The 18,843-nt window shown below is 41.1% G+C and overlaps 1 protein-coding gene across 1 annotated transcript in view; it reads right to left on the bottom strand.

Moving 5' to 3' along the window:
* The window catches only part of FNDC3B (fibronectin type III domain containing 3B), a 297,560-nt gene that overhangs the window by 190,903 nt on the left and 87,814 nt on the right, over positions 1-18,843 (bottom strand). Inside the window, exons 4-6 of the mRNA XM_079315475.1 lie at positions 17,009-17,085; positions 9,755-9,998; positions 8,568-8,846 (exon numbers count right to left, since the gene is read on the bottom strand). Of these exons, the coding sequence (XP_079171601.1) occupies positions 8,568-8,846; positions 9,755-9,998; positions 17,009-17,085 (600 nt within the window). The remainder of the gene's footprint in view (positions 1-8,567; positions 8,847-9,754; positions 9,999-17,008; positions 17,086-18,843) is intronic.

Below are 18,843 nucleotides of genomic sequence, written 5' to 3'. Positions count from 1 at the left end.
ATCTGGCTACACAAGTAAGTGTTGTTCATTAAATCATTAGACTTAAATGCATTTTATTTTTTATAGTCTGGAGGGAGGAAATGTTCTACCTCTCCCCTATAAATACCCTCTCCCTTTTGGCTCAGTGTCCCAGATCTTGCCAAATAAGGGAAACACAGTTCCCTTCCCTTGTTGGTGGTCCCTGTTATCTCCCCCTAACTGGTGAGGACACACTGCTTATCTTGCTCTGAAACTCTGAGATCTTGGTGTAACTCTTCTCCCTGTCTCTGGCATTTAATCAGTGAGCATTTAAGCAGGATGAAAATGCACTTTGTACAATTTTTATTTTTTTTTCTGTTGGGTGGGTACCCATAAATTATGTAAACTCCTAGGAAAAAGGTTCAGATTTCAGCCTTCTGGATGTGACTGTCAGTTGCAGCAGAAGCTGCAAATTCTTGAGATAATATGAAGATCCTCTGGGGGAAAGAGGTTGTGCCTTACGTCATTTAGCACTGACTTCCTGATAAATGATGGAGCAGACAGCTTATCCAGCTCAGCCTGCCAAGGAGATCCTGCTGGCAAAATGAGGCAAGGGAGGGATAAAGCAGATGAGAATAAACCTATGAGAACCTACAGAAACTGATCAGGAGTGGGGAAAACAGCTTTGAGGTAAAATACCAACCACTGCCAAAAGGGTTTATAAGCCCTAAGAAGGTCAAACACAAACCCTGGAGCCAAATTCCCCCACTCTTTTACCAGATTGCCCTACATGCTCCTCAGTGGACTTTGAGCTGTGTTTGCTGTTGTTAGCACACTTAGGAAGATTAGGGAGCTTCTAAAGAGATTTATTTTGTCACAACTGCTGTGATGAGACTGAAAAATGTAACCAGAAGTGTGGTGACCCATTCTGCCCATGGATGGCTCAGAGCCATGAAGCCCACACCACCTCATAACCACACTGGATCATTTGTATCCACACTGCTCTGGTGTTCTCTTTGCATTTTCAGTACAAAAAGTCTGAACAAAACCAAGTTTGAGGCATTTCCATTCAAACAGGGGACATTGATGATGGGAGAACATTGTGCAATTAAATTAGGAGATGCTCCCACTTAGCTGATGAAGAGAATCTCTCATCTACAACTTCTGGTGCTGAAGTTATGAAGCTGATTCTCTAGTCATTCAAGATGAATGCATAAAAACAGAGTGTATCTCCTCTCTCTCCCTGTGTCAGCTTTTCCCAGCTTGTAGAACTCTGTGCTAGTAAAGCAGTGTGATGTGGAAGAAGGTGGGACTGCCATGGTATTCAGGCCCCCCATAAACTCTGGGTTTGTTCTTGGAGTATGGACACAGCATGAGCATATCTCCCTGTGACAGGTCACATGCAGACAAGATTTCACAGGCTTGCAAATTCCTGGAAATTATCTGCACACAGGCAACTTCTGGGAAAGAGTTGGTCAAGATGCCTGAGAAGGAAGCAGCCACAGGCAGCTCAAAGCAAAACACTGCAGGGTTTGGAACTGGGCAGAGCTATGGCAGAGGCAGGGAGTGCTCTGGACTTGCTTTCCAGCACCATTTGGGATATTCAGTTTTCACCCTTCTCCATCTAGGCCCCTTGCTGTAAGTTAAGCTTCAAGACAGCAAAGGAAACAGATTTGTTTCTCCCCCTCAACAGAGGGTATTTCAGTGATGCTGGATAAACATTTTAGCCATTCTTTCTGCTAAAGCAAAGTCACAAATTAAGCCTGATCTGGATAAATTCTTGCAGGCACACAGACTGACATGAACTTGGGAATGTACTCTACCTGAACCCTGCAATATGTTTCTAATACAGCCATCAGTCTATATAAAGCTCACTTAAATGGTTACTTTATGTGACTATTAAGCAAAATTATTATTTGGTGAGAATCTGTGTGGCCCAGCTAATGGAGTTCAAGCTGGTACACAAAGGTGTATCTGACACTCATAACCACTTTGTTTACTGCCTGAATGAGCAATTCACACCCTATTATTTTAGAGAAAATACCAAAGATAAAGGCTGCTGAAGAGGCAGGCATATTTCCAAACACAAACAAACAAAAGCACAAGCTCAGTCATGATGTGGGAGATAAGGTCAAGGCATGAAAGTATCACACTGAAATTCTGGGTGTTGAAAATGAACATTTGTTTCTCAAGTTCAGACTATGCCCTAATTAATGCATCCTATTTCCTTTCATGCATTAAAACTCACAGAAAAACAGCACAGAGTACACAAAATCTATTTCTAATGAGATGTAAGTCTGAAGAATCCAGACAAGTAGCATTAATGGCTAAAACTATTAAAAAATGCAGTAGGAACAGTAACACCATTTAGATTTCATGTATGATGCTGATCTATGCTCTCAAGATTCAACACTTCTCTGGTTCCACTAAATATTATGTTTCATGTTGCATTATTTGATATAATACTAAAATTCACTTAACCTGACAGATGTATTTTACTCTTCCATGTGGGTTTTTTTTTTTTTTTCAATGCTATTAATAAAATCACTGTGTCAGTTTTGACAGATTGTTTTCAGGAGACAATCTTATTGAAACTCCTTATTTTATAGAAGCAAATACATTTAGAGACACCAGAGAAGCTGCATTTAACACAGGGGTATTTTGTATGGCAGAAGAAAAAACATTTATGACCAATTTTGTCTGTGAACATTTCTACATTGGTATAACAAATGACTATTAGCATGTACCAAATCATCAGCTCCTGGCTAAAAGAACATAAAATTTACATGTATTTCTAGTGTTTCTCAGCACTTTGCTTACATGGACCAAAACTGATGAAACTACTCTTTTAAGTTTTTACATCTATAGCATATACAGGCACAGATAAATGCATGACTCAAAAAGCAAAATGGATTCAGGACCAAAATAGAAAAGAATTGACAGGATCTAGAATGAGTAAGAAGAGGAACCTCGCCTGGTTCCTGTCTGCACTGAATCACAGCTCCAACAATTTACCTTTAAGTCACAGCCTCTGGATTAAAACAACAACTTGAAACAGTTAAACAAAAATAGAAAAAAACCTACGTTTTTCCTAAGTATATTTAAATGTTGCATGGAAGATTCAGAGAGAACAGGATGGGGCTGTACCAAGAATGCCTCAGTTCTGGTTTTTCATGTGTCACCCACTCTGCATCACTTACCAGAAGCTTGCAGAGCACATCTCACCCAGGGATACCTGAGAGCTCTTCACCTCAGAACTTCTGCTTTGCCAAGTTAAGCACTTATTTTGAAATGTTTTCAAATTAAAGCCACCATTGTCAGGAAGGCTTGCCAAGCTCATTTTCAGTGTATTCCTAATGTATATCCCTCAAAGAAATGAGCAGAGCCCGTACCCATATCTCCCATATCTCCTGAGAACCTCCAAGCAGCAGGAATTTGAAGCCATGGTTTCCACCTTTCAGAGTAGCTGGAGGCTGCTTCAGTGCACAAAATCTGATTTACAAAATAGGAAAGCAACACCTCTGAGGCTTGTACACATATGAAAATGGAAGTTTATGATCTGCCAATAGTCTACAACAACTCTTTGAACTATTAATTGATTCTAATGTTTTTTCCTGCCTTCTCCAGGTCTAAAAGCACTTCAATGCCACATGCAAGAAAGCAGCTGCTCAGAGCAGTGAAGTGCAGACCAAAGCAAGTGTTCCTCACTGGGAAATCAAATGTACTTTTCAAAACTGAGTTAGATGATTCACAGAGAACAGGTCAGTGCGTGGGCACCCAAAGGGCTGGGCAGGACTCGACCCTCCCTGGTGCCTGGCAGGTCTGGATGCTGCTGGAGGAGCAGTGTGTGGGACACATTCAGGCTTCTCCCCAACATCATCTTCATCACACTCCTGGGCTGGAAGGGCCCCTGATCTGCAGCCAGATCTCAGATGAGGACAAAAACTTCTTTAGGAACTCCTCCACAAAGGCACACGCGACAGAGCTGGAGCCACTCCCTGCCCAGGCTGGCTCTGTTTGTTCTGGCTCCCAGCTCCTGCACAGGATGCACACAACAATCCAAGCCCCTTCCCACTTCTACCCATTTCAAGTGCTTTAGTTTTGGCCATCTTGAGCTCTTCAAGCTTCAATAAAGACTTTAAAAAATAATCGTATTTGAAGAGAGGGGAAAAAAAAAGATGTTTTATAAGGAAATAGGCAAAAGCATTGTCAGAGCTGCTTATGTTCCCACAGTACTTGCAGCCACACAGAACTTGTTGAACTACCAGATCACTGTATGACCAAGAAGGGAGCACTGAGTGCATGAGGAGGAAGTGACTCAGACTGAAATTCATAAAGGACAGCATGAATGGGACAGGATTTCCGCTTACAGCTCTTTTTACATGGCAAGGCTCCTTTACAGAAAAAAACCCCAACCCACAAAAAACCCAACCCTGCTCCCTCCTCTCCCATTCAGCTTTTGAAACAGCTCTGTGGAAAAGCTCCAATATGGATTTTAAATCAGAATCCCAGTGTCATACCTCCAAGCCTTCTACCTGTACAAGACACCATCCATCATCCTACCAGAACCACTCAGAAGAATTGCTAATTTTACAGTCAATTATAAGCAATCAGTTTCCTTCTTTTTTTTCTTTTTTTTTTTTTTTTTTTTTTGCCTTAAAGCAGCCTGTTTCCTAAAAATCTTTATTTACAAGTGCACCACCCAACACAGCATGATGCTGTCAATGGAAAGGTCAGAACTGCACTCATAACCCCAATGTGAAACTGTAAATTTCCTCGTAAAAAGAGGATGTTGCTGTTATAGAATAACCCTGGGATAAGGGTGTGTTATAGAAGCACCAACTTTTTTTTTAATGAACCATCATGCTGTACAGAGCACAGGGGTGCACAAGCTGGATCCACAACTGGAGAGGTGACTGAACAAAAGTACTCCAGAGTAATTTACTTAGTATCAGTACTGATCACATTCAGAATTGATGCTCTATAACCCATTTCTTCTACCAGTGATGAAGCAGATTTTCTGGGGAATCCTTCCTTCTTTTGGAGGGAAGTTGGAAGTTACTGATACATGGCAGAATTTTCCTTGAGCACTTACTCAAATTTCATGGCCATAATACATTAAATAAGAATAGATTCATATGGAAAAGTACATTTTTAAATTGAATACCACACATACTGTGATTTTTCAGCAAGAAGGGCTGAGCTGTCCTTGCATTGTACACTGGACATTTTCTTCAGCATTATTCACATGAATAGTTTGAGTTGTATGTTAAAAGATCCTCTCATTCCAGCCCCTACCATGGGCAGGGACACCTTCCACCATCCCAGGTTGCTCCCAGCCCATCCAACCTGGCTTTGGACACTCCCAGGGATCCAGGGGCAGCCACAGCTTCTCTGGGCACCCTGTGCCAAGCCTCCTCACCCTCACAGGGAAAAAATCCTTCCCAGTATCCCATCTCGGGAAGGAGGATATGCCCTCTTTCAGTTTAAAGCCATCTGCCCTGTCCTGTCACCCCATGCCCCTGTCAAAAGCCCCTCTCCAGCTCTCTTGAACCCTCTTCAGGGGCTCTAAGGTCTCCCCCTGTCCAGGCTCAGCCCTCTCAGTCTGTGTTGATAAGGAAGGTGCTCCAGCCCCCTTATTGCTCCTGCAGCACTGTAATAACCTCAGCCACAGCTGAGTGGGTGTGCTAAGGAAGGAGTAACACACCCCTCAGAGAAATCCCTACCAAGAAACAAGGAGCAGGACAAACATCACCCCAAGCACAGGGGCAACAGATCCAAGAACAGAAACTCCCATCTTCCCCATCACAAACACCCCTGTGTGGATCATCCTTCTCTGCTGATGAAAGCAGACACTGCAGCTCCCTCTCTGAGCATCAGCTGGGACTCCTTGCTGGGAGAGGTGCCCCTGGTGAGATCCCACCCAAGCTTCCAGCACTGAGGCAGCTCCCAAACCTTGCTTCAGCCAGCCCCTAAGGATCCCTGAGGACAGGAATCACTGTCAGGCTGCAGCACTGTGCACTGACACAGCCTGTTCTCTGCAGCAACCAGAGCTGGGCTGTGCAAGTTCCTGCTCCAGCTGTGTCTGGGGCTCCTACAGCCCCTCCCTTGCCAGCAGCTGGATCCTGGGACTGCTCCATCATCCAAACACCCCAAAGAGGCCAGAACCACTGCAGGAGCACACACACCCCACAGACAGATAGGAAATATCATCTCCACAGCCATCCAGGCTGTGAAGCATATCACAATCCCAATAAAAGAATTCATGCAAAGCCCTCAGCTCCAGCTCTCCTTCACGTTACTCCAAGTTTTACTGCAAATTCATACATTCCTTCCACCCTCCTAAAGAGCTTTTTGGTTAAGTGGTTTTCTAAATAAAGAATTCTCCACAAGTTTTATACATATATATACATACATTTTTATATATTTATGCATCTAAAAATAGGTTTTCCAAGCTATTCTGCAATTTTGGGAAGCAGCCACTCAGCACCATCAAGTTTTTAACTATTAGCAGGCTTGAACATCCATAAAACCTGTAAATTTAAACCCCTTTGCTACTTGTTGCTTCTTACACATTCATTTTTTTCTGGCTATTTTGAAAACTGTCATTTTAGCAGCATAAATCAAATTAGCAACTGTGCCCAGACTGCTGTTAGCTCTCACCCTAATTACCTGTATGGTGAGGTTAGTCAGGTATTCATCAATAAATCCCCAAATAATTCAAGAAGAAACAGAAAAGGTAAACTTAAAGTGACAGATATTATTAGAAGCTTGTAAATATCAAATAAGAATTTTTTTAGGGAGCTGCTTGATGAGAGTCTTTAAGGAACCTCTGTGTCCTTTCTGCAGAAATTTGCATGTAAGTTTACATGTATGTCTAGAATAATACACTGATGTCAAAATCCTCACATTTGAGCTCACAGTATCTCTTCATTTTCTTTTAATGTGAAATTAATTCTCCTATTCCTGCTGTGGCCCTGGACTTGCTGCAGATCAGTTCACACAACTCCAGGGCTGCCACTGGCAGGGCAGATGCAGAACCTGATTTTAAAAGGCAGGAGGCTGGGACAAGGGATGCTTTTATGCACAGCCTGCTGTTAGGGACTTTTCCCCAGCTGGGGAGGACTCCATCCCTTGCTGTTCCCAGTCTGAAGGCATTCTCTGGCTGACAAGACTGGGTGTGCTGTAACCTTGACTCCACTGATTTTCCTGGCATTTTAAAAGCACTCGTGCTCTTCAGCAGCAGCACAGCAGAGCAGTCCAGGGCAACGAATTAGACAAACACAAGGGTTGCAGGAAACCCTTACAAGATGATTTTAAATTATTTCTAGATTATTTCAGAAGTGATCAGCCAGGCTGACTCAGTACCCATTGAACCAATATTGTAAGACTATACTTTTTTCTTTTCACAGGTCTTTCCAACACGTGCTTCAAACACCTCATGTATTCCACCTCAAACAAACACCTAAACATAAATAAGAATACTCAAGTTCACATAAGCTGATTGGCAAGAAATAACTAGAAAGTCTAATGCAGTGATTCATTTTCTTGGATTACAGCATTCCCAAATGCAGCTCCTTGCTAATTCTAAAGACCCTGAAGCACGTCTGCAAATCCTCATTCCAGCAACATTTTCCCCCCTCTTTGGCTATTGATACAGTTAATTTTAATAACTATTTCTTTCAGTTGTGTCTTACACATAAAAGTACAGAGCCATATAAATATACACTACAGGTAGATAATGGGAAACCCATGCCTTATGCATAAATTAACCCAAGATATTTCAGTGTGCTACAGTATGAATATCCTGGACATGCTGCTTTGGTTACTACATCAAAGTTTGTTCAGGGAGCTGCTGCTTTAGCAGTCAGCAAAGAGAGGAGAAATGCAGGTAGGTAAAAGGGATTATAACAAGTTACTAAACTAAATTTAGGTAGAACTGACTGTGTGCAGAATGGCTTGTGATAAATAAGAATTGATTACATTAAAGCATTGGGTTGCTAATCTAAAGTTTCAATTTTTTAAAATGGCAAGTCTCTGAAAACGTTGAAGAAAATAGTTTCAAAAGTAGCCAGATTTATGACTGCTATTTCCAATGGCTAACATTAAGAAATTTCTTCTCAGTTTTGTTTTCAACTAATCTTACTTTCACTGAATTTTCACATAAAAGAACACCTTGGTTTCTCAGTCATCACCTCTAAATTTTCTAATAATTTCACCAGCTCAACCTAGGATATGCAAAATAGTGGTTCCTAGTAGTCAAACATTGATTATAGCTTAATTGTCCATGAATATTTTTGTGAAGTGCCAGGATTCCTCTCTGAAAAGCAAAATAAAAATCAAGACCTCGCCCATAAAATGCACTTCTTCAAACAGATAAAAAAAGAGAATGATGCTGCAGCTGCCAAGGGAGCAGTCACAAGAGATGGGGAGGCACTGGGTTCACCTTACAAAACAAACCCAGCCCAGCACTTGCATTAAAGTTCACACCGTGTTAACGCGCGGGTGGGAGCGTTTCTTGGCACGGCCGCTGGATGCAGACAGAGGAGGCCACAAGCCAGAAAGGTGCAATAAAAAAGAATTGCAAATAAATAAAAGCCTCTTTTTACCGTGTGGGTCTTGCTCATTTGACTTTGGGCTGCTCCTTGCTCTGCGCTCAGGTTTCTTCAGGGCCGGGGCTCCGCCGCTGCTCGCCCCGTTGTGGCTCTTGGCGTACCCATTGTACACCGTGGTGCAGCTGCCTATATGGCTCTTGTAGATGGAGGAGGGAGGGCTGTTCAGGCGGTTCTGCCGGTCAATCTGCCTGTCCTTGAGCTTTTTGTGCTGTGGTTTGCTGTACTGATCTTCCCTGGTGATGTAGCTGGACATGCCGTATAGTGGTATGATTTCTGAAACGGAACGGTTCACCCGCGTTAACTCGGAACAACAAAAATCACTCAAGGTTTCATTCCTATCACAAATTCAAATTCCTGGCCATCTCCTAATTTCATTTGCATTCTATCTGTTCCTGCAGATTTTTAGAAAACCTTTTTTGCAATTATTTTGTAGTAATTGTGCTCCTTTGATGACAGAAGTTTACTTTGGATAAGTGTGTAAAATATCACTATTAGGGTGATGTTTTTACCCCTCCTTTTAAGTCTTTGTGTTCCAGGGACACAGATTTCAAGCAAAAATCCAGACAGAACTGATCGTTTGGAAAAAAAGATCATAAATTCAGAGCAATTTAGCATTTTCTTCCTCAGGGCCTGACTGGACAGAACAAGGTGAGATGTGCTGGTTTCAAATTGCCAACCTTTGATTATATGCAATTTAATTTCCCATTATAAACAGACTTTAGAACCGTGTCAGTTGTGCTGCCTAAGGAGAGAAGTGCAACACGAAGTAGAAGCTTTGGGAATTAAAACTATCTAAAAAAAGCTGGAGAATTATCATAAATATCATGTACACTCTTCAGATACACTTCATAAAATACAATCCCCACTTCTATCTCCAAAGATGACTCTCTTAACTTCAGGCAGGTTACCTTGCAGGCATCATGGTATTTCCTGATTTTTTCTGTAATTCAGTCCATTTTTTGAGTGTGAATCTTGAAAATATCATGCCCAAAAGAGTGTTTTCTTTGTTGGCAAAACAAAAATGGATATTTTGGATAGCTACAGCCCCTCACTAAGGATATTAAAGGAGGCTCCTTCCATGTAACAAAAGCTCTCTAAGTTCCCCACTTCATTCCTACTCTTGGTCCCCCCAGCCCTTACACCTTGCTGAACACAGGTGTGAAAGGTCAGTCCCAGCTCACCTTGTTCTCCATATATTGTTGGGGGAAGATGATGCTGCGGGAAAAACTGCGGTGGCATGTCCCCAGGTCCAGTGACAGGAGGGTAAAAGGCTGTGTGGGAGTTGTGGATGAAGTGGGGATGGTGTGCCAGGTAGGGAGGCAGGTGATGGGTTGGTGAGATGGCCGAGGGGTAGCTGGGAGGGAAACACTCCGGCGACTGCGGCGTCACCACCACCCTGCGCACGCCCGTGCTGTCTTCTATCACCTGCAGAGAAAGGAGCACGTCAGGCAGACCTGAGCCAGGCACACCTCTAAAACAGCTCTGATTACAGCCTGTCCTCCCACTGGCCATCAGCTGGTCCTTGGGTTTGGCTTCATGAATAAACACAATTCTAAAATTAATATCAGCAGAAATAACGGCGGTGGTGATGTGGCTTTTCCTGCAGGCTCAGATATCCACACTCATCACTGGGAGCTGTACTGCTGCTGGTGATAACTATGTGGGTTAAGGGACAGAATAAATAACCTGCATTTAGGGAGGAAAACAATTGGAAAGGAACACAAAGCACCAAAAATGAGCACACTCATTAGGACTGACCTTACATTCTGCCCATAAAATTTCTACCACAGATTTTGACAGCACCCTGAGAATGGAGTTGGTAACACTTTGGAAAGCAGCTGGCACTGCTGCTGAGGAGAGGCTGTGTGTGTGCACACAGACATGTACTCTGCAGGAGCCTGCTGTGCTGGCCTACATTTGCAAAGGAGCTGCTCTGTTCAGAACAAGTAGCTGCTCAGGATAAATCATAGGGTAGAGGGTTTGTTTCTGTTTCAGAGCTGGTCTATACATCCACACAAATCAGCTCTGGGATTTGCATACCTTGGCCCCTAACACCATAGTCAAAGCATGTAAAAACAGATGTAGGAAGGTGGAAATGTGCTTAGGCTGAAAAATGTTTTTCAGGTTATAATTTTTCCAGAGTTATATTCCTGGAGAACAGTCAACCAGCCAAATTTCAATCCAGACTTAGGAACCAAGCTTTTCTTGAAGCTCATTCAAAAAACTTCTGCCATTTCTTAAACTGAAAAATACAACCACGTAAGAACAATTACTATCCCTTTGACTCTGTATGCTGGCATGCACAAGGTAGAAAAGCATGAAGGAAGCATAATCTAATTTCATACAACAAAACAGGTTGTTGAAAACCCCATTTTCTCTAAAGTGACTGATGGCACACAGATGGAGCAGTATTTGTGATGAATATGCTGTATGAGATAAATGAACATGCACCAAAGGCACCTGCTGCAAGATGCTGCCAGTCCCAGCTGATCAGCAGAGCATCAGCTGGAGTTATCCACCCCCAGCAGCACCAGCAGCAGAGACTCTGCTGTGGATTTCCCACACTCCAGTGGCTCTCATCACATCCCAGTGTCTTTAAACCACGAAGAAACAACTGTACCCTGGAGCAGAGGGAAGGCATAGGCACGTGGGTGGCTGTGCCACCTGTGCCACACAGGAGCAGCCCTACCCAGGGGCAATGCCCACAGCCCTGGGCAGAACTGCTCCAAAAAACAGCAGCTCCTGCCTCAGGCAACAGCTGAGCAAGGTATCACAGGGGAAAATTCACCTAGGAGCAGCTGACCCAATCCCTCCCCAATCCCTCCCCATGTGTGCATTTATGCCTGTTTAGCTATGGGATGTGACCAGGACACAACTTCTGTGGTGTGGCTTGGCTGGCCTCTACAGAAGATAATTTTCTGTAGAAAGTTAATTCATTCACTTGTAACATTTCACATTAAAAATGTGTCACTTGCTGAGTAACCAAAATAATAATTGTCTGGCTTAACGTACTTGATTCTACCCTCACAATTTATGACTTCCACTAGCAATTTGTCAGCTGCCAGCTTTAAATTTCAAAGACTTTGCAGAGTCCTTAAAAGACAGCTGAACCTCAGAGATTTAGACTATCACATCCTTTCAACTACTGCATTTCCAGGCTTCCCATCTCTGCCACTGGTTCTGCTCCACAGCCTCTCTTATCCTGCTGCCAGGTCTCAAACCTGCACTTGTAACCTGGATAAGAGGGAAATCCTTTTCCATTCAGCACATATTTGAAAAAAAGAACTACTTTTCTAGAACTATGCACAAAAATGTTGGATTTAACTCTCAGATTATGCAGGAACTTAATTGAGAGAGCAAGCTCCTACATCCTGATGTGAGAGGTTTTCATCGTGGATTTAACTAGTCCAAGCCTCAAAGCCAACTCCAAGCTCTTATCTCTGCATCTAGACCAGCTACATGTGCCTTTTGTGCTCTGGTGAAAGATGAATATATTAAGGAACAGATTTAGACAGAAAGCTTGTACACTGAGCAGCACATAATGTAAACCATATTTAAAATTATTAGGACTCAGCTTCCTGAACTATCAGCTATAAAGCAGGGAGGAAAGCTCAGAGTCCTGTCAAAGACCTTTTTGATGACATTACCCTGCTAGATGAAGCTATAAAATATCAACAGGACTGAGAGAAGCCAGAGATGAGGGGATAGAATAGAAAATTTCAGTTGGGAGGAACCTACAACCACCAACTAGACCAACTCAAAGGATGAGCCAGCCTTCCAAATTACTTTAGTAAAAAAACCAAGGCACTAATCTCTTTCATTTGTTTCCTCCCAGGCCATGAGCGCCAATAACATTCTTTGATCCATTAATGAAAAAAACATACCTTTTCAGAGAGGTTCAACTTTGCTATTTTAAGGATAAATCTGCAGTTCTTTGTATCTGCTTAAAACCATTTGTCTCAAAGATCATAAATTCATCTGGAAACTGTCTCTACTTCAGTGCCAAGAATCAACAAAATCCTAATCCCTGTTGAAGTCTCTAGATGCAACTGGAATATTAGAAGTAATTGCTATTACTAATTTTAGCACTTTATATTTAGAGAAAACAAACATCTCAGGTCATTTGGAGCTCAGAGATAAACTTTCATTATTTTGTGGGTTTTTTTCAAACAGTTAGTAGGTAAATTGTCTTTTGCTGGTATTTTTTTGTGCTTCCTGGTGTAAATGGCATACCACTCAATAACAATACTATTATAGCATAGTTCTGTGTGGGTTTTTTCCCATATTTTAGGGAGTTTAATTGCTATGTGAGGTAGGTGATGATCTTTCAGGGCAGTTTGGGTTAACATTACTCATACACAATAAAACTGCCTCCCCCATTGCTTGCCACATTTTGGGAATGTCATTTTAAATGTTATTTGTTTTCCAGTGCAGATATCACTGTAGTAACTGGAGATAATTGACATATTCAAATTATACCACACTGCCCCATGTTGTCTCATTTTTCTCCACTGAAATTTAATATTACACTCTAAGGAAAAAGACATGTTAACTGTGCACAGGTAAATTGTATCTGCATTTTGTGAGACCCAGTTAAAGAAACAACCACCCTGATTCTGTAACACATCCTTACTGTATGAGTTTATATGGTAATATCCAAGTAATTTCTACTTACTTACAAAAAAAAAAAAATAAAAAAAACAAAACAAAACCAAAAAACCCTTATTTCATTTAAATTTAATGTGCTAGATTCAGCAAGGACATGTGGAGCATGGCCACCGGGTGGATAACAACCAGTACTTCATGAACTTCATGAACAAATTTGAAACTTCATTCATAAATCAATCTGTACCCAAAAACAGTACAGAATGAGCTCATCCACGAGGCACTTGGATGTCAACATTTTATTTATTAATTTAATTTCTTAAAGATGCCAATCCGAGTTCACGCCAGTCGTGGCAAGTTTGCATCACTATCTTTAGAATCCATCAGTATTAAATCAAACACCAAATTAAATCTACACCTTCAATGTGGAAAATAGACAGATAAATATCTAGAATGCTGGCAAACATGTTGGGGTACTTTAAATCTAGAATGATACAGTTCTTCAGGACCAGTGCCCATGAATTCAAAGGATCATCACTTCATGGCTTGCTCCATATGAGATCTGTATAACTTTCCTTGTGTTCACAACTTTAATGAGGATTATTTTAAAGGATGCTTGTATTGACTGCAGTCTACAAAAATCCCAGAGCAGCTCTGTGAGCAGTTAGCCACACAAAATCAAGGAGATCATCACCAAAATCCAATTTTGGAGAAGAACCCCTCTCTTAGGGGACAGGATGTACCCAGAACCAAAATCCTGATTTTCAAGGATAGGATAAATTTTCTACCATTTTAAATGTTATTTAAAGATATTCCCCTTGCCAGAAGTTTTGCTTTAGCTCTGTCAAATGCCAATGTTTAGTGCAGGAATACTGAACTGCAGGACCATGGCTCAAATTGAACACTTCAGACCATAGAAAACCCATGACCAAAGGAGGCTTTTCAACATATGTGCACCTCATGGCCCAACCAGTAAATTTGTTTTTTATCTTAAAATATCTGTGGCAGAGAGCTCATGTTAACAAACCTGCATATAAAATCAAAAGTGAAGTTTCATGCCAAATTTTCACGTCCAACTACAGACAAGCAACTTCTCAAATTCAAGTGGAATTGCTCCAGACTTATTTCAGAGAGAGCAGTCCTCAGCCAGTAGCATTAAACAAACAAGTTAATGATCCTGCTTTTTGATATTTTCATTTCTCTAGTTCTCCTGATTACAACACTTCAAACTCTCCTTCTCCCAGGCATACACTGAAAAGCAGGAGCAACAACCCATGAAGTTGCCCCTCAATTTAACACCTTAGCCTTGAAATCTGTAATCTCATTTAACAGTTGAAGCCAAAACAAGGTGACATCACACACATTTAATGCAGATTTCTCTGCCATCTCACCTTCCACAACCAACTTCTACAGCAGAGATATTGTCCACCAAGAGCACAGCAAGGAACTTCTCCCCTTGTCTGTATTTAACTAACCCTTAGCCCACAAAGAATTGCAGGACATGAACCCTGATCTGATAGCTCATATCTGCCAAAGGGGCACAGAGGTTTGTCTGCTGAAAAGATAATCCAAAACACTGGCTCTTTGAAGAGCTGGTCTTTTGAGAGCAAAACCATAGCATGAAAGATTTGAACTGGTGGTGTGTGTTTGTTTTCTATTATTTTCCTGGATCATTTCCTGCCCTGGCTAAGCCTCATCATAGGGAACATCTCCTTAATATCAACAAAACCAGCTTCTAGTCACAATTATTAACGTGGTCCTTGAAGTCTAGAAACAGAATCTGTGTTTGTGCTGCTTCCAGTGGGGCTGACCTTGCAGGGCTCACATCCTCCTGCCAATTTTTCCTGAGAGGTGATGAAGCACCACGTTAATCCAGGGTTGCAATCATTTGATAATTCATGTAATATTCAGAGCTAACACAGCTCACACAGGCTTGGCATCACAAAATGGAAATAAGATTTCATGCCTTTTTTTAACAGGCACTGTTGCTACTCTGCAGGGGTATTGCTTTCTGCCTGACTCTTAGATGTACACTTTGGGGACAAATCAAACCAAAAATCAAATATATTTCGTTTCATATCCCAGAGTGAATTAATTTGCTTTATGGCCTACATGTTAAATTTGTGTTCTAATTATTTATCATCAAATACTGAGTTTTAACTATAAAGCAATAGACAAAAGCAAGAGCAAATAAGGCAGAGACATTTATTACAACAAAGAGCTAATTTCATCACTAGAGACTTCCAACTACTATTTAATATGAAGCAGTCTGAAAGGCAAGAGTCTCACTCACCACAGAACAGAGCACACATTCCACTGCAGAAAAGTGCCAAATACAGAGTTTCCCCCTAAAACTTTACAATGTATTTCCAGCTCTCTGGAAAAACTGCTTCAGAAGAGGTTTTTGGTTGGATTTTTTTTTCTGGTTAAGAAACTACTTAAAGGCTTCTTTAGTGGAATTATTATGGTGCCCCACAAAAAGCGGTACAGAAGAGCTGGGCTCAGACAGAGATACAGCTGGAAGACTTTCATCCCTCTGGTTTAGAAAGCATTCCAATTATACCCAACCATTTATCTTAGCAGAGAGGTGGAGAGGCATAAACATTTTAATATTAAAAAGGTGTTAAAAGTTATTTCAAAGGGAGAATAAATCTTTAGATAAACCTCTGCATGATATGGGCCAGTTTATTAAATGAGGTGAGCCCATGAGGAGCATTAAGCAGCAAATGCTGTCTCAAAACTCCAACCACTCCCCTTGGGATGGCTGAGGAGCAGCAGGACCACCCTGCCATCCTGCCCTCTCTCCTAGGCTGGCTAGCAAATTCCCCCTTACTGGAAGTGTGTTTTCACTCTGTTCAGAAGTCAAAATACCACAGAGTGATTGCAGCATTTTGTGGGATTTAAGCATGACGCCATCCACGATTTTTCAGAATTACACAAGCTCACATGTTTCCTGGGGAGGGGAAGAGACTCCAGGACATCATCTATTTTCTGCTTAACAAGATGCCAAACTATATCTATCAAAAGTTCTTATGCTATTCATCAAGGATATCTGAAATACTTCGTGCACTTTTAAGGAAGCTTTTGGTCTAGGTCTCAATGAAAATGGTGAAATTTTTGGATTTATTGTATTGTTCACAGCTGTTATGCCTTATATCAATCTTTTAGGGTTGCTTTTTTTTTTTTTTTCTTACCTCAGAAAGAATCTAAGTTTTGCAGAAGATGGAAGGAACAGACTGGTAATCTGTGGTTATTTACACAGAAGAGCAGTAGCTGTTCAAGAGTTCCAAAACCTAAGAGCTTTGTGAAACCTTTTCCATTTTTTTCCATAAATAGATAGTTAAATCACATTTATTCTTGAAACCACACCAAAACCCCCAGTTCTTGGTATGCTGCAGGATTTCTGCTGGGAAGATACCAAGGATCAGCTGCATATTTTACAGCTACAGTGGCTCCTTCTGTCTCTTCCATGGCCTCCTATCCTTGCTAACTGTCTCACAAGAACTTTACCCAACATCTCCCCCTCTCACCAACAACACAAGTTGCATTTATAGGCTCAGTCTGTGTGCAGAGATTTTGCTGGTGCTCAAATCCCAAATCTACTACAAATACCAGGGTGTGAAGCTACACATCCCTGGTCACTTGTGCAAATGTGGGTGTACTATCAGCAAAGAGCACGAGCATGAAGATGTGTATTGTCATTTTGGTTAAAACTTCCAAATAAAACTTCAACCAAGTAGACTTCTCTACATGGATCAATGCTTTATCTTTTAAATTTATATTTTTTGTTATTTTAATAATAAAAAACTTTAATCCTTCAAGAAGCATACCTGTGAGATATAACCAGGAGGCACATGAATAGGGGGAATGGATCCATTGGGTGACATCATGGGAACCTCTGCTGGTCCTAAGAAAAAGAGAGTAGTAAGATATCAGTGGTTTTTTTCAGTTAAAAAAATAGCATAATTCCTTAGAAAAGGTTAAAAATAGCTTTATTTTTGAAGCCTGCAATAACAAAATGAGCAGCCCCACTAATTTCTGGTATATGGAAAATGCCTTGTGCCATCATTCTGAGAATAAGATCATTGTTCAATGACTTTACCATATATTCTGCTGAAATAATATTTTCACCATAAAACAGCTAGAACATAGACTTTATATTACCCACTGATCAACTTATACAGCATTAAGCAGTAACACAATATGTCCTTTAGCAGCCCACAATTTCTATATTGAATTCTGTTTAAGTTATTCTTGTCAAAGACATAGGAGCAGGGAACAAAGCAGAAACTGTGCAGCCTGGAATTAGGCAGCTCCCAAGAAAAGCGTCCAATTGTAGCAAAAAAAAAAAAAAAAGTCACATATGTGAAAAACTATCTATTTAAGAATGCACAAAGACCAAATTCATTATCTCAGCTATTCAGACTAACCTTGGAATGTGGTTATACAAGCAAGAAGCTTATGGTTTCCACTCTGAAATCCAGCCCTGAACATGCAAGTTCCATTTTGAGGCACTGAGTACAAGTACAACAAAGTGAGTGCCATAACCACTGTGCTTCTGGAAATGGAGCCTCACAGCTAAAAGAAAGTGTCTAGATAAAATGGAAATAGTTCTCTCAACTGCTCATTGATTCACCCATTAACTTCAGGAACATCACATGGAGCAGTCAGTAAAACAAACCTCCCAAACATCAGACAGATGTTTGCCATCAGAGTTTACTGCTTGGAAAAGAAAAATTAATTTAATTCCTTCCTTATTACATATTAAAATCTGACACTGAACTGTTAATTAGCCCATTTGCCCCCACTGTCAAACTCTGGAGAGGAGCTCAGCAGGACTCTGCTCCTTGTCACTGCAAACTGAATTTCAGCTTTGACTGACAACACAAAAGGTAACTCCATCACCTTCTGTGATGGAGAAGCCATCCAACATCTCCAAACCATATCACATTCTAGGCAAGGATGCTGAACACTAAAACATATGAAGCACTTCAGGCACAGATGGGATGCAATGGCCTGTAGGAGTGACTGCTCCTAAAATTTAGACTAATCTAATGAAATCTCCAACAACAAACTGAGTCACAGTCTGTTGTCTGATATCAGCAAAATCAGTCCACATTAAATCAGCAGTCATTCCCTATCCATCTGCATTTTTATACTCTTGTTTCTGGTACAGTCAGCAGAACTTCTCACCTCCCAAAATCCATGTCACATGCAGGAATCCATCTGAGTTATTTTTACCTCCTCTTATCTTGGTTTGTTTTCTCTATCCAGTTATTTCAGTCTAACCAGCCCCTACAGCTTTTACTACTCAGATCTAGATTTCAAATATGGTAAACCATCATCAAGCGTAAAAGACAAATGGGAACTCTGATGCTTAAATTTAAATATTTTGGATCTGGTTTTGCTGGACTTCATACTTTCCTACACTTAACTATGTGGGGAACTTTACCTACACTACAGGCCTAGTAAGGGGAAAAAGTTATTATTTATTATTCAGCTCATATGGATTTCTCTCTTACCCTATTGGCCCTCACAACAATATTTGTCTCCCCTGACAGCCAACAATTTTAGTGTCAATGGAAAAAATTCAGCCTGAACAGTAAGTGATTATTGGGAAGGAGCTGCCATCTAAATGGCTTTATTTAAATCCATCAAAAATATG

Source organism: Erithacus rubecula (assembly GCF_903797595.1).
Source record: "Erithacus rubecula genome assembly, chromosome: 11".
Lineage (NCBI taxonomy): Eukaryota > Metazoa > Chordata > Aves > Passeriformes > Muscicapidae > Erithacus > Erithacus rubecula.
This window is presented reverse-complemented; position numbering and strand designations above follow the sequence as displayed.